This window comes from Rhodnius prolixus, unplaced genomic scaffold (genome assembly GCF_049639745.1).
Source record: "Rhodnius prolixus isolate KJV_2025 unplaced genomic scaffold, Rpr scaffold_1, whole genome shotgun sequence".
Classification (NCBI taxonomy): Eukaryota; Metazoa; Arthropoda; class Insecta; order Hemiptera; family Reduviidae; genus Rhodnius; species Rhodnius prolixus.
In genome coordinates, this window is record NW_027411581.1 from 57,113,070 (window position 1) to 57,128,515 (window position 15,446).

The 15,446-nt window shown below is 35.0% G+C and overlaps 1 protein-coding gene and 1 non-coding gene across 3 annotated transcripts in view; both read right to left on the minus strand.

The window, feature by feature from the left end:
* The window catches only part of LOC141445989 (uncharacterized), a 403,642-nt gene that overhangs the window by 227,952 nt on the left and 160,244 nt on the right, over nt 1-15,446 (minus strand). For both annotated transcript variants that reach the window (XM_074112314.1, XM_074112315.1), the window contains one exon: nt 12,779-12,831. In XM_074112314.1, coding sequence (XP_073968415.1) covers nt 12,779-12,787 — 9 coding nt within the window. In that variant the 5' untranslated portion in view covers nt 12,788-12,831. The remainder of the gene's footprint in view (nt 1-12,778; nt 12,832-15,446) is intronic.
* TRNAL-UAG (transfer RNA leucine (anticodon UAG)) lies at nt 9,055-9,134 on the minus strand. Its single transcript has one exon. It is a non-coding gene; the product is annotated as a tRNA-Leu (tRNA).

Sequence of the window (15,446 nt, forward strand, 5' to 3'; positions counted from 1 at the left end):
GAGAACAAGCAGGACGATCATGATGATCATGATGATGTCGACCAAAAGGAAGTGAAGAAATAAGAAGTACAGTGTGGAGCTCCACGCAGAGTTGAGGGTCATTAGGGCTAATAAGCGAGTATTACTAAACTGATTATGGCATGATGGAGGGAGCTTAAGTTGTCGGAGGGTTGGGTGGAACTGGAGAGATCATGATTCCATCGCTCCCCAAGGAAGGGTCATGCGGATCTCTATGCTTGCTCTTCTTCCTTCTACATCCTCCCAAAGCTTTTTACCGGCTAGCATTTCCAGCCCAATCATACATCTCTTAACCTTAAACAACAGATTAGTCTCACGTTAAACTATTTAGCCGTATGCAGCTTTCTATTTATTTACAATTATATCAGATTAAAGGTTACATATAGTTTCAGTCAAGATTAATGGTGTCAAATGTGTTCACCAATTTTTCGGCTTATTTTCTATTTTTATTTTTTTGAAAAGAAAGTATTGCGAGCTGGTCAAGTAGAGAGACCCGTCTTGAGTTAGATTAGATATTCAGTGCTGAGAGTTCTAGCAAAAGATTTCAGAGAGAATCTCTTGAAAAGAAGTGAGATTTGAGTGAATATTTTAATCCTAGTAAAATTTCAAGGGTTGCGATCGTGTCAATTCGAAACAGGGATCTCTGCGTGTGAATCCATTAAGGTAATCTCACCCCTAATTTCTCCTAGTACTGTCCTAGGTCTTCTTAGCAAAATATGAATCCCGAAGAACTAAAAAAAATAGTTCTTTTATCCTCAAAAAAGAGTTGGAGAACGTCGTGTCAGTGTTCACGCTAGGAGCATCACGTCCCCGGAAGTGCCGCCTAAAACTGAAGTCCAGTTTGAGTGCCAAGCCAACATAATCTAGCCTTAAACATTCTTAAGTGGTACAATAAACATATCTGTAGGGTATTCCTCTTAATCCGTTAGTCGAGTCTGAAATAGCAGAGGGGAAACATGGCTCTGTTAGATCGTAGTTAGTTGGCGATCGAGGCCTTCGCAACATAATACTAAAAAAACGACTGGTGGGAAACCCTGAAACTTGTGATAAAAAGCTATTTTTTTCCAAGTAGAACTACGAGAGGGTGCCCCAATGAGTCTCCATTTATCACGGATTAATTTAAACTAAAACTACAGTGTAGAGTGCGTCTGAAAGAGGAGAAATCAGGGGCTCCTTTGAGGCATGAGCTCCTTGCTAAAATCAGAGAAGATCGTATCGCAAAAAAGCGACGTGAAGGTAAAAAAAATCCTGGACTTCGTAAAGTGACGGATGTAGTTTCTACGTTTTTAAGAGTAAATACCCCTCAGCTGGTACCTCGAAGAAAGAACCCATCTCGTATTCCAAATATAATATCCTATTGTAACAACCAACATTAAACACCAGATTATTTGCAAGCCTTATTTCTTTCCAGTCATATCAAAATAAGGAATTGTATGCCTTATCTTCCAGTTTAGCAGGAGCTCCTTTACGAATTTTCAAACTTTCTGTAACCAAACTGAGACAACCTCAAGGGCAGAGTTGATAGTTCAAGGGGTTTAGTTTTACAAAATATTATATTATAAAATTATTATAAAATATTTTACCTAAAATTTGACCCATGTACAGAAAACATTCGCAATTTATAAATATATTTTTTTTTAATTCAAAACATAAATTAATAACACATTTTCTGAATAATATATTTACAGTTGAGGAATTCTGACGTAAGAAATTATTCCGTCATAAAACTGTCAGTAAAAGATACGTAGACAGATCCAGGCATATATATATAATTAATTTTAACAGTTTTATAGAAAGTAAAAAATAAACCAAAAATAGAAATGAAGATTATTTGGAGGAAGCTTACCTTTCAATTTTTCTTCTTTTTTTTTCACTTTAAATGCAGACACTTTCTCAGCAGGGGTTGATCATTTTACAGACCTAGATCTATCCCATTTAAAATCAAATATGTAGGTCCAGCAGTATCTAGGGTCGAAGGCAGTACGGCTAGGTATATTTATTTTTTTTTCATAACATATGTGATATACCTGAACTGAAGGAGGGTTATGTAGGAGTAAGGAAGAGGCCATCATTACAAATAGTAATATAAACAGCTGTGGGTCAGCTGATTTGTTTCCTTAAAATTATCCAGCTGTTAATCATCTTTGTCCTCTTTAACGGACACTTCCGATTTATTATGATTGCGAAAAAACAAATCTGAGATCAGTCAGTCAATGGTGTAAATTTTGCATTTCGCTTATTTTAATTGTAAGTTTAATGACGTCAATGCAGATTTATGACGTTCACAATAAAAAATTAGTTGAAATAAAATACCATGATTATTCCCCTTCCCCCAAAAATGCTGTTGATCACAGTATGATGATATTAAACAAAAATAGGTTGGTCAAATTTGATCAGCTGTACCATCTTTGATAATTTTTATTTTTTCCTCTCTGTTATATTACTTTGCACATCTTTCCATTTATAGTGTACATAGTGATATGCGTAAATAATTGCAAAATACTCCAAGGTTGAATGTTTAATGATGTACGTAGATGCATCCGCTCGGATAAACTTCTTATACCATTCACTTCAAGTACAAGGCCGCCATAGTTTCTTTCCATTTCTATTACTATTTATCCCAACTATTACGTGTAGACGGATGGATAATTTTCTAGTGCCGCCAACAACAAACATGTTAAATATTGATAGGTTATAAGGTGATCACGTTTTTGTATTAACATCATCAATTCTGAGTGCCCTAATCTCCGCTATTAATACCTCTTTGTTTTGCAGCATAATCGCCTGGATACGTAGCAGACTCGGCTGGCCTTTCTGGTCCAATTCTTACCTACACTTATAAATAACATTTTATTTTAATTTTTTACTTTAGAATATGCTTTAAAGTGAAGACAATAATAGATGTCATGATCCTTAGTGTAGTTTCGTTGCGGCTTTGTGTTGCCTTCACAATAAAATGAAAACTCGCTCCATTATCTCTTAGTACAGTTCTCAAGGTTATAATTGATAAATTTTCTTTCAAGTTGACTTATGACTCAGGAGAAGGATTGCCTTTGTGTTCTTCTGACTTAGAAACTAGGCCCTCTCCACATATTCTTCATCAAGGAACAGTAAAGTGAAATAAAGTAATTGCCTATTTTTTCAGGCGGGCTTTACGTTCAACAAGGTGTCGTGGACCTCTGACCATTCTTTGACATTATAATACTTAGCTAAAAATGGGTCTCTATTTACTGAAAATATAGGGTATTTGTATACGGGATGAACCAAATCATCATTCCCTCAGCGAACATTATTTACAAGATTTATGTAAAATAAATTGATAATTCTTGAAAATGAACTATTTCGAAAGAAAATATATTCCTCATACAATAAAATTATCCAGAGCTGCTTTGGAATATCAAGTTAGTTCAAACTTTCTATCACTTAATGCTGGGGCCTTCGTATTCCCCATGTCCTGATTGATAATAGTAGTAATTGCCTATTTTTTCAGGTGGGTTTTACGTCCAACTACCAATTAGGTGTCGCAGACGGAGGTGACTAGCAAACATACTTTACTGTAAATTTCTTTTATTAATCATTAAATAAATTCTAAGGCCTAAGACCGGGGAATCGAACCCAGTACCACATATTAGCTTTACAGATCTCGCGTCTAACCGCTCGGCTACCTCAGCGCCTAACAAGGAACAAGGTAAATGATGTTGTTTTGAAGAGTATTTAGAATTACCATGATATTTATCTTGATTTACATTTGACTCCGGATTGTCATGTTCCCAACTTTAGGCACCCGTATTACTGCCAGCGCTTCGTTCAAGTCATCATCTTTTGCTCACAGAGCACTTACATTTCCTTCTTATACATAACAAAAGTAGCTTCATAATATCTCTGATATTTACTTCGGTCTGTTTTATATAATCTAAGTATAACTTTCATAATTTGTGATGTTCATTTCTTCCTGTACTGTCCAATGTTCTATAATGTTCATACCCACAATTTGTTACTTGTACTGTATTGACCTCTAGTTACTGATTAAATTCAGCGTTAGCTACATATCTTCAACTAGAAATCGATTACTCGCGTAAACACCAGTTTTTAAGAATAAAAAGCTGAAAAAGAAGATCAATAGAAACAAAGAGGAAGTTTTGAAAATCAGGCGCCCTCTTACTTCTCACAGCCTTAAGAACAGTAGCCATATCCGTTCACTTCGTGTTTGATTCTATCTACTTACTTCTTTTTTTTTTTAACCCCCTTTAACCAATTCCATGTGTATGAGCAGCGGTGCTCTCCTGCGAATCGTGTCCTTAGGTATCTAACATACTCACTTCTCTGCGCAGAATACATATATAGTAGACCATCTCTAGTTCTTGAAGAAAGCATCTTCTATACAGTACTGCCTGCGATCAGAAAGTTGGACACGATTATGGAAATAACAAAAGGAGTATTCTAGCGCAAAGAATGGTATTAAAGTCCAAGCTTTTTTATGATTTTTTCTGTTATTTCTCAGTGTGCTGATTGATCAGTGAACTAGACAAAGACAGAGAATATCTACTAGTGTGAGTTGAAAGAAGAATGAGTGAGCGAACGGTAAGATAGCAAGAAATCTCACCTTTTTGGTCGCCATGGGAACCGATTTTTGCTTCTTCTTCTTCTTCTTCTTTTTCGGCTACTTAATTTACTACGGCTATTGCTTTGGGGCCACCTTTTAAGATATCGCCCTATAATAAACTTGGGGAGTTGTTTTTAATCTTCTATTTTTGTGCAGGAATTTCGTGAACGTTACTCCCCTTTTCCCTGTTCTTTATCACCTCACGCTGGTAATAATATTTCTGCCACTTGTTTTTTCTTTTCACTACTTATTTAGTAATTTCATTTTTCGTAGTCGTGTTAAATTTTCTCTTGAGTAACGATTTGCAACTCCTAGTTTCCTCTCTTATATTCCCCCATTTCGACTATGGTTGTTTAGTGTATGGCGGTCTTTCTGGTGATATTGAAGCTAAGCTTAAGCGCCTCATGAACTGCTTCATAAGATTTATTTTCAGCATTTCCAGAGACTCTCGCATTTCGCACCGCTACGATGTGTTGAAGTGGCTTTTTCCTGTCTATCGCCGCCAATATTTTTTGGCTTCTTTCCTTTTTCAAGTCATCCAGTCTCAAAGGCCATCCTATATTTTTCAACTCCTTAAGTTTAAATCCTCCATCCATTCCCGTAACACTAGATCTCGCTCATCTGATCTCTATATTCCCTCTCACCGTACCTCATCCTTTGACAAGTCCTTCCTAATACGTGCTACCTCTCTCTGGAACTCCTTGCCTTCATCTGTCCGCCATGCTCCTACCCTATCCATCTTTAAATCCCGTCTATTCAGTTATCTACTTTCTATTCAGCTTCCTCCGAAATTCTAATTGTTTTAATTTATTTCCTTAATTTCTGCTGTTTTATTATTTTATTTTTACTTTCATTTTCACTTATTATATTTTCACTTTTGTAAATACTTATTTATTTATTTATTTTCTGTTTAATCACAGGCCAAACTATTAAGGCCTCTATTTGTTCCTGCATTTATTCTTAGGGGACAATTGTCCCAGAATAATAAATTTCTTTTCTATTCTATTCTATTCTATATATTTTTTTTTTTATGGCCTTTATAATTTGCTAGAAATCTGAACTCCACCTTGGCAATAACAGTATAATGCGTTAAATTCACGTTTCTACAGTTCTTGATATGTTTTAAAACAAAATTTAAGTGCAAAATTTTTATTAGTTACCTGTAAAATAGATATTTTTCACCGTTAATTCTTAATTAATGATTTATTTTATTTTTTTCTACAAACTGTACTAATAGATAAACCAAGATATCATTTTTCAGAAACTGCTAACAATTTTTTTGTAACTTCTTTAACGATTTACTTAATCTCCATTCTCTGTCATACTTAAATCACGGATTTAACTAAAGCATCAAAAAGTTTTAATAAATTATTCCAAGATTAGTAAACTGAATAACTACCAATCTCGTTAAGTTTAAATTACGAGGATTTTGTTTTCTAAAGTAAAATAATTTTGCACTTTAGTAGTATTGTACCATTTTTCTATAGCAATTTGTAAAAATCATTATTTTAGCTTTATGAATATTGTCTTTAATTTCAAATGTATACAGAAAAAGATAGATTTAATTGATATGAGTGTTCTTTAAAAGCCAGCAGTCTCCGATATTAGTCTCATTGTCAAATAATATTGCTAGAATATCAATGCCATTTAGGCATGAAAAGTATTTAATTATTATTCAATTTTTAGCTTAAAGTAAGTACTAAGTACATTTTTCATATACATTTGTACAGAACAATGTAAAGCTTATGAAGTTGGTTATCTAATTAAAATAAATAAGATATTTTTTTCGCTATTGGAATCAGTCAGAACAGTCAGAAAACAAAAACAAAAATATGGTGTTGAAGGCCGAATTAGAGCCATACAACTTGCAGGGAAAAAGTGGGTTTTCCAATTACGAACAACCCAACCAAACCAGGATTAACAATTGTTCATTTAATTTATTGTAAAGTAGCTAGTGTTAAGTATTAATAAATTGGACAGGAACAAACATGTTGGTTTCCAAAAAAATTTATAGCTCGCATCTATGGTTCTAAGATGTCGCTTACTGCGGCCAGCTATTCTCTATGGCCGAAACTATGCGTGCCTAGTCTACCTTATTCAGTAAATCGTGGTGAAACGCGACAGCAGTTCTTCGATTCTCAAACTAACTGGGAACTAGCAAGGGGTTCTAGCTTCTCGATAGTTTAGTTATCTTTGCTTGTAAACAATTGACTTTACAGCTCAAATCAGTTCACGTCTAGAGTAAAATAATTGTTTTATACTGGTTGGTAAAGCAAGAGTGAGATATAACTAAAGTTACTAGCCTGTTCTCTGTCTTTGGTACAATTTGGTATTCTTTCCCATCTGTTCTAATAATTTTTGTTACAATTCTAATTCAAGTTGAGAAAATTATACCATCAGCTAATAAAATTACATCAGCGTCACTACTAGAGAATTTCTTAATTGTTTTCTAAAAAAGAGAGCAGAATCTTGGCTTTCCACGCCTGAATTCCTTTATTAAATCCTGCCTGTTAGTCTAGAGAAATCATTCCGAGTCATTTCAGGACTTCTCTGGTACTTTTACACTCTCAACCTGTCGCACAGCTCACTAAGATGTTTAACAATGATGTCAAGAACTGGGATTATCCTAGGTTTCCATCGGGTAGTAATCTTCTTAAACGATCTACGAACTTTAATAAAGGTTACTTTACTCATTAGTCAACAATTACAAAGGATTACGAAGAAGATGCCAATACTCAGACGGCGGTTGAACGTTAAGTTGGACAGGAACGAACATGTTGGTTTCCAAAAAGTTTATAGCTCTTATCTATGGTTCTAAGATGTCGCTTAATGTGGCTAGCTGTTCTCTATGGCCGAAACTACAACAGCAGCTCTTTGATTCTCAATTTTTTAGGAAATTTTTCAACAATAAGTGGCACAAGATTACGATGTAGAAAACAATGGAAAACTACCTGATTCGTTCTCTAAAATCATCTTTTTGTTTTAGAACTGAATCTTTCTTAACTTAATTTAAGATGAAAAATTGGCATTCTCAATCATTAGTTGACCGCTTTTCTTTTTTTTAAAAAAAACAGTTTACCTTTTTCTTCCCCTACATTTTCTTCTTTCACTCGAGTAAACTGACGAGTAGGAGGGAATCAATTTATAACCTTTTTGGTATAGAAAGAGAGGGACAGAATATGGTGAGTGGGTTTTATTAAGGATAGATGTGGGTTCAAAAAAAGTGGGCGGAGTTTACTGTCAATGCGAAAGAAAAAAAAAGAATTCTGTCAGTTTGTAAGTGAATGCCTAAGAGAAATGCTGGGTAGGGCAGTTGGACTGTAGATACCCTCATTAGTTCTACCTTATATCTCTTTAACAGACGTTATACATAAGTCGCATTCTGCACATTTTACAGGTGGTTCCTTTCTGATCGCTGACACACAGAGAGAACAGATCTTCACTTTTTTTTCTCTTCTTTCTTTCTTGATCTTTATTTTTTCTGGTCCATTTTCATTTTGGATCTTCAGTACCTTTGTAAATAAATCAGAAGTCAAAATGATTTGTGGGGGTTATTTATTTATTTTTATTTTTTTGTTTGCAAGGAGGGTACAGTTATCTTTTTTAGGGAACATATCATTTTTTTTTTAATTTTTCATTATTATGATCGTCTTTTATTTAACCCCTGCTCACCTGGCAACATTTTAATGTTTGTTTGATAGTTTATATTAATTGCATTGTTAATAGCACTAATCAGGCGCTAATAACCTCGCAGTTGATGCGCCGAAAAAAAAAAATAACACTAATCTGGCAAGAACGCATGACTTTCATTTACTTCAATTTTCAAAGCTCTATTTTGTGCATTCTTTTTCCAATATATTACTTGAAAAATGGGACTTTAAAAGGAAGCTAAACTATTCCAAAAAGTGATCATAAATATGTAAAACATCCTTTGCCGGTACCCTATGCCAGCAATTAATCTTAAATTTTAACTTTCTGCGATTTTTCTCTTATACTCACACACACACACACACACACACACACACACACACAAACGAAAATCTGTGCGATTACAGTGCCATCTCTAAGTAGTGTAAGAGCAAGCAACCAAGATACCAGAACTGGTTTTATAAACAATCATATTAATCAATAAACCTGGTCTAATAAGCATAAACCATGGGGCATTGTTGGATTTTACCACTCATATTCAAATTTAACCTGCAGAATATTAGAGGATTTTGGTCATTAAGAGAAACGACGAAAACTTAATTACAAAATTAATTAATCTAAATATCTAATTAATTGCTTACATTGAAATGCTGCTAATTGATGACCATAAAAACTTTACATATTACAATGCTTTGTGTGAACACTGTTATCTTTTGAATAACGTTACAGTAATACACTATGAGTGAATATAGAATATATTTTTTTTAAAGTAAAAAAAAAATAAGTGGCAGCGGTGGGATTCGAACCCACGCCCTTTCGGACTGGTGCCTAAAACCAGCGCCTTAGACCGCTCGGCCACGCTACCTGAACGGTTGTAGCTGTTATAAAACAGTGTACATGAACAATAAAGTTTAATTTTTATTTTTTAAATTTAATTTAAATATTAACAAATTTTTACTTTCTCTTAAAACTGATAATTACAATTAGTATGATTGCGTCTAATTGTTTGAAATCGTGTTTCCACGAGAAGCACAAGTTTGAGGCCTCCTGAGAACTTGAAATGCATGTTTTTTTTTTGGCAAAATGGTCTCAGTAGTGCGTAGTAATTGTGCTAACAGAATATCTAAAAAAAAGAAACAGTCCCAGATTAACAAACTTAGCATATTGTTTTTGGTTCGCATAATAAGGTTTCAAAATGCGGAAGTGAAGCAAATTTTCTGTTTTCTGAGATTATCTTGAAATTCGTTTCAGCGATTTTCTTTGTATTGTACCTCGTACAATAATTGCTCTTACGCAGATTTATGTTTGTCCTTGTTAAATGGTGTTTTAAGGCAGTTCTGCTCAGCGGTATTGTTGAACTTACCTATAAATTGTCATTTAAGCGATATCTAATACTGATAGAAATTCAACAATTAAAATAAAAAGCCAATTATGAAGATAGACCGGTTTGGTGTAAGTGGAATTTCACTGAATAACCAGTGTGATTTTTTCGCAAAACTGTTTCAAAAAAACATTCATTTGGAAACTGCAGTAACGTGAGTGTCCCACCACGAATATAATTCTCCCTACTAAATTGAGATCTCCCAAGACTTAGTTGATGAATAGAAATCCATAAAGGAGTGTCACAGAAAGTATTTACATACGCGCCAGAACCTAGCACATTATTCCATTGTCACCTTCCGTCTGGCAGTGTGAGCCTCGCACCTTACGACGTCACAATAGCCTAGGTGACAGATGAGCCTGTCCTGGCTCTAAGATATATATTTAGAATCATGATAAAGACATCGGTCTAACAATCTAATCCCAAGAAGAACAGTATAACACGACACCATCTCTACACAAACATTTTTAATATGTCATACAGACTATCTTTCTCCTTATTTTCCGGTTTTGTGCAGGACCACACCGGTATAAAGAAATATTTCATTTTCCAATTGTAATCCTGACTGATATGGTTGGTATTTAGGATAATCCTAAACTCTGTTCGCCTTATTATTCTTGCTTATTTTTGTTCATTCTTTCTCTCCACTCTCTCATAGTCTTTTTTAACTTCTCTTCTTCTCATGACTTTACGCAAGTGTGTAACTCTGACTCTTATAGGTACCCAAGAGCGAGCAGTAACAGCTGGTAACCCTGCTTTCTTTTTCTGTGGCACAATCTGTCATCGACTGTTGACTTGATAAAAATAATCTGAACAGATTGTCACGGCATGTGTGCACGGATATTCATGTTAGATTGCTAAATGCAGTTATCAATTCGCCAATTATAGAAATTATTAAAAAACTAGGTGTTAATACAAAAAGTTTTGCCTTTTTTGGGGGGGCATCGGCTTCCGCCATACAGCCAGCATCATCGGCTAGGTGCTTATCACTAGAATATCACTCACTCTCCATTCTTACTTATAAATACATTCGCTTCACACATCCATTCCTTCTACTATATCCAACTATTTACATATACTACAACTAATGGATGGATCAGTACTCTATATTCCTGCCATCCTTATAGCTTAACCGAAATTAAAATCACGTAATCCTTCTCTAATCATTTTCTTGCATTCATTCTATAACTTTTAAATACATTCATATTTCATTGCTAGCTCTGCTATAGATTTAAGCACATAGATGTTGGAGAGAATATTATGTCTTCGTAGCGAAATGGTGCATCTAAATACCTGTATATGTCGTCAAACATTCGTTTCCTTTCTACTACATAACGTGGACATATCATTATTATATTGTCTTGAAATCCTCCTCCTCATTGCAATCTTCGGCAAAGAGGAGAGGACCTTTTTGTTGATCCTGTGAAGATACGATCCGCACACCGCGTGGTTCGCTCTCAGCCTGCTTATTGTCGCAACAACCCATTTATTAGGGACAGTTCCCTTAAACCATGGTTGTCTAGGTAACTGATCTGCCACAGTTTTATAGAATCTTCCTTTATTACCATTACTGTAATCTGTTTGCCATTTTTGTAGTGCTGCTTTTGCAATTATGCACTTGATATCGGTGTGTGGTAATTTATAATTAGCCATTTCCCCCACTATTGGTGACTTCCTTTGCAAGAAAAAAAGTTCTCAGTGTTTATAAAATCAATGATAAACACTAATTACTTTATTTAATTTGTCATTTAACTTAGCGATCTAACGAGGGGATTTTATTTGTTAGGCCCTTCTCTTTGATTTCAATCATTATTAGATTTCTTTCGGGTTCAACTTTTTTAGTAATAGTTGAAATTGGCCTTCAGATTGCGCCAGAGTAGTCGGAGAAGAACTCCTCTTGAAATGGACGATGATTGGACGTAGATAGGCGGGGTGGAAGAAACTAATCTGCTGCCCTAGATCGTGAATGAAGTAGTCTGTGCCAGGTAATAATGTCCGGAGATGATGATGCTGGAATGGATCACCAGACGGAGATAAAGTTGATCTCAGTCCACTCTCTCTCTCTCTCTCTCTCTCTCTCCGTTTATCAAATAATTGAAGGCAGAAGAAAGAAAGAAAGAAAAGAAGAAGAACAACTGTCTATTGATTCTGTAATACGAAGAATGACCGCATGATGTGCATCCCCATCTAAACAAACCACTTAAATCGAAGCAAAAGAAAAACGGAATTAGTTGCCCAGTGATTGAACTTTATAACGAGTCCACGAACTTCGAACAGTTGGGATCAGTTTTCTAGTCTTCCCTCCCCACTATTAGCTGCACTTAGTTGGAATATTAGTTCATGAGGATTACTTGGTCCAGAGCCCACCCGCATTGAGCTTTGTTTTCTCTACCGTGTACTGTGTTGATCTACTATATCTTCCGATAGAAGGAAATATTGCGACAATTTATTTTGTCACCTTCAAGGTCCAGTTTTCATGAGTAGGACTCGTTCTGAGATGAATTTTCACTAATGAAAACAGTGAAAACATCGTGATCACTCTCACGATTTGTTCTCACTTCAGTGCAATAGAATGCACTCAGTCACTTTACTAAGTTTAAAGAAACTCGATAGTGAAAATATAGTAAGAAAACTGGAAACGCTATCCAGTTCAGCGATACTTTGCTGTTGTACGATTTTCATGATTACAGAGACCTGGAGGTCTCTAAATACCGAAATATCAAAACAGAACGCTTACTTTGAACTTACGTTGACTATGCCAAACAGGCTCATAAATACCAGCAAATATACACCACATATTATTAGCTTTTAAATTAGAAAAATTGCGCAGTTAGTTGGAGGTTAGAACATAAAGGTCTTAAAACTATCATGAAGAAGCTTTTCTTTTAAAAGATTTCGCAGTAATTCATCTTTCTGACCCTAAGGAATTTCCTGAAGATATTGTGTTCACATTTTGTGGCAAACGCCAGAGTTCTGTAACTGGCATATCACTAGTGAGCCACTTCTTGGTGTGAAAACTAAAAAAATGTATATTCCAAGACACGGAAATAGCAGACTTCGACATCTCTTTCATTCATTGACTCTATTCTAGACAATAAAACTTTCGACAGAGAAAAATGTTTCCTTACCAGAGGCATTCCTCACGGATTGGTTATCTCCAACTGACGGCTCCAAGTCCTTCCTGGGAAGAGAAAACTGGATTTTAATTAGCGTAAAAATAAGTTTCTTTTAATTTTAGAGGGTCTTCTACAGGATATCTTGGAGGAAGTATAATTTGTCGCAGCTTTACCTAGAATTTCTTTTGAGAACTAGATGAGTGAATTCATCACCGAGGAAGTGTAGTACAGGATTAGTTGTCTCACGATTTTAGGGATCGGTAGATCTGTTTCGGTCCTACTGCATTCTTATTAAAAAGAACAAGAAACTGATGACAAAAATTTCTGGTTTAGTAACAGAATAGAATTCCATGACAACCAAAAAAATAACTCCATCAGTTCGTGAAGTATGCCCCTAAATTTGGTTTTTTGAAAATGCATTATACGTAATTAATTGAAAATTCAGACAAAGTGGGAAATAATAAAGTTTTTTTTTTTTTTTAGAAAACAGGTGTTTCTAGTGTAAAAATCGAAGTTATCGATTATCAATTGAATAAAAATATGATTACAGTGCTCTCATACCCCCATCTCACTGTTGATAATTTAGTCAGACAAAATCAGATAATAGTATAATCATGGCTATTGTTGTATTAGAACGTTACGTCATTAATACTAATTACATCATGCCCGACAGTCTGGACAATGAGCCAATCTAGTATCCCACATTAATTACACCTGGAGATGATAGAATAGAAATAAAAAAGAAAATTCACTTCAGATTGAATAAAAATAAAAAATACAAAAAATGGTGAATCGAATTGTAAGTGAGTATGATTATTTGCATAGGGTGTGGTAAAGCGATTCAAGTGTGCTAGCCTGTTGTTCTTGATTACGTTCTTTTTGTTCCATTGACCTTCATCTTGTTCTGAATTTAATGCTTACAATGTTAACAAGAATGAAAATAGGCATCTCTCTCTCTCTGAAGAAGAAAAACAGTCGCCCAGAAAATCACTTTGAATAAGCATTAGTTGTGCTTCCGTATTTTCATTTTGGAACTTTTTAAAAGAATGTGGGGATAACTGATTTATTGCCTGGTTCTTTATTTACAGACGTATCAAAAGGGTTGGTACTTGAAGGTAATGTGTGGTTAAAGGGAACATGAAATAGGGGAGATGTTGAGCCTTCTCAAAAATATGCTAAATAGCAGTAATTATGCATTCTCCAGATGCTAGGATGATGGAGAAATTTATTCTTTACTGAAAAGAACTTTTCATTAATCTCAGATACTTCCAACGAAAATTTAATTTTCACTTTCTCTTACGTAAATAAGAGAATTTATTGTTAAAGTCTAATTTTTCTGATATCTAGAGTTAGTCTGATAATGGTCCATCTGTATGAAGAAATGCAATAAGCTCAAACAAATACTAAAGTTCGGCAAGAAGTTTCTAGGTCTATCTAATTTATTATTGTTCAGGAATAAGATAATAACAAATCAGTGCATAATAAAGTTATGCAACAAATTATCTGTAAAACGGAAATTTATAATATAAAATTTGTACAACTATTGAAATGCATTTAAAAAATTGTGGTAAAAATGTGTACTACTATTAGTGAAAACTTATGCAATACGAGTTAAGTTTTTTTGATCCCAAAATGAACTGCTTTATGGTGAAGTTAATGTCGGCCAGTCAGAGCGCAGTGTTGTTTAAAATGAAGGACAGCCCAATTTTGTGATTGGCCACTGGTAGTTTCTCACTTATTAACCAACCAATAATGGATTAAAGAAGCATCAACAAAGAAGGATTTTGTGTGCTAGAAGTAATATTCCTATAAAGTCGCAGAGGCGCCTACACCCAGAAGCGGAAAACGCGAGAGTTTTAGAGAGGGTTAATCTCTAGTGCCCTTAGTGCGTAAGCCCCACCATCTCGACAAGGTTGGACACCAAGTGGAGTCAAGGCTGGAATGGGCCAGGGCCATAAGGAGGGCAAACAAAAGACACCGAGATAACCCTGCAGTTGTAGATGGAGAAAAACTGATGCTGAAGAGAAGTGTGATGTAAAGGATACAGGAAGGCGGTTGTTGCTCCTTCTTCTTGCCGATGACGAGATGCACAGTAGCCTAGAAAGAACAGAAATGGAAACACAGCGAAGGTTATAAGATGCGAGACTACATCGCGCGGGAAAGTTGAAAAGGCCGCCAAAAAGAAAGCTATGTACGACTGAACAGTTATGATCTACTGCTATTAAAATTATTGCAAGCAGTTGGTGTAGCAGAGAATTACTGTTCCACAATGAGTATCAAAAAGTATCCAATTTCAGGCAGACTCCTTGGTTGTTCTTCGACATTATTCAGTTAAGAGAATACTAAAAGTAACCTCTTATAGAAGTTCAATCTACCAAATAACTTCAACTTAGCTACTACCCTATCCAAAAGTTGGTAGCACGCTTTCTCACAAGCTTAAACGCTAGAATATCTAGCAATAATCTTACTAAATTGCGTTACAACTTCTTACGACTGTTATAGAGAATAAAATTTCAGAGAATGGTCATGCTGAGTTAAAAACTAGTCATATGCATGATTATAAACTGAGATCACACGTAGTACTTGCTATTTGCGACTTAATTACTAAAAACTGTCCAAATAAAAGAGCTTAGAATTAAACTGTGTTACAATAATTAAAATTCCTCAACTTAAAGATACT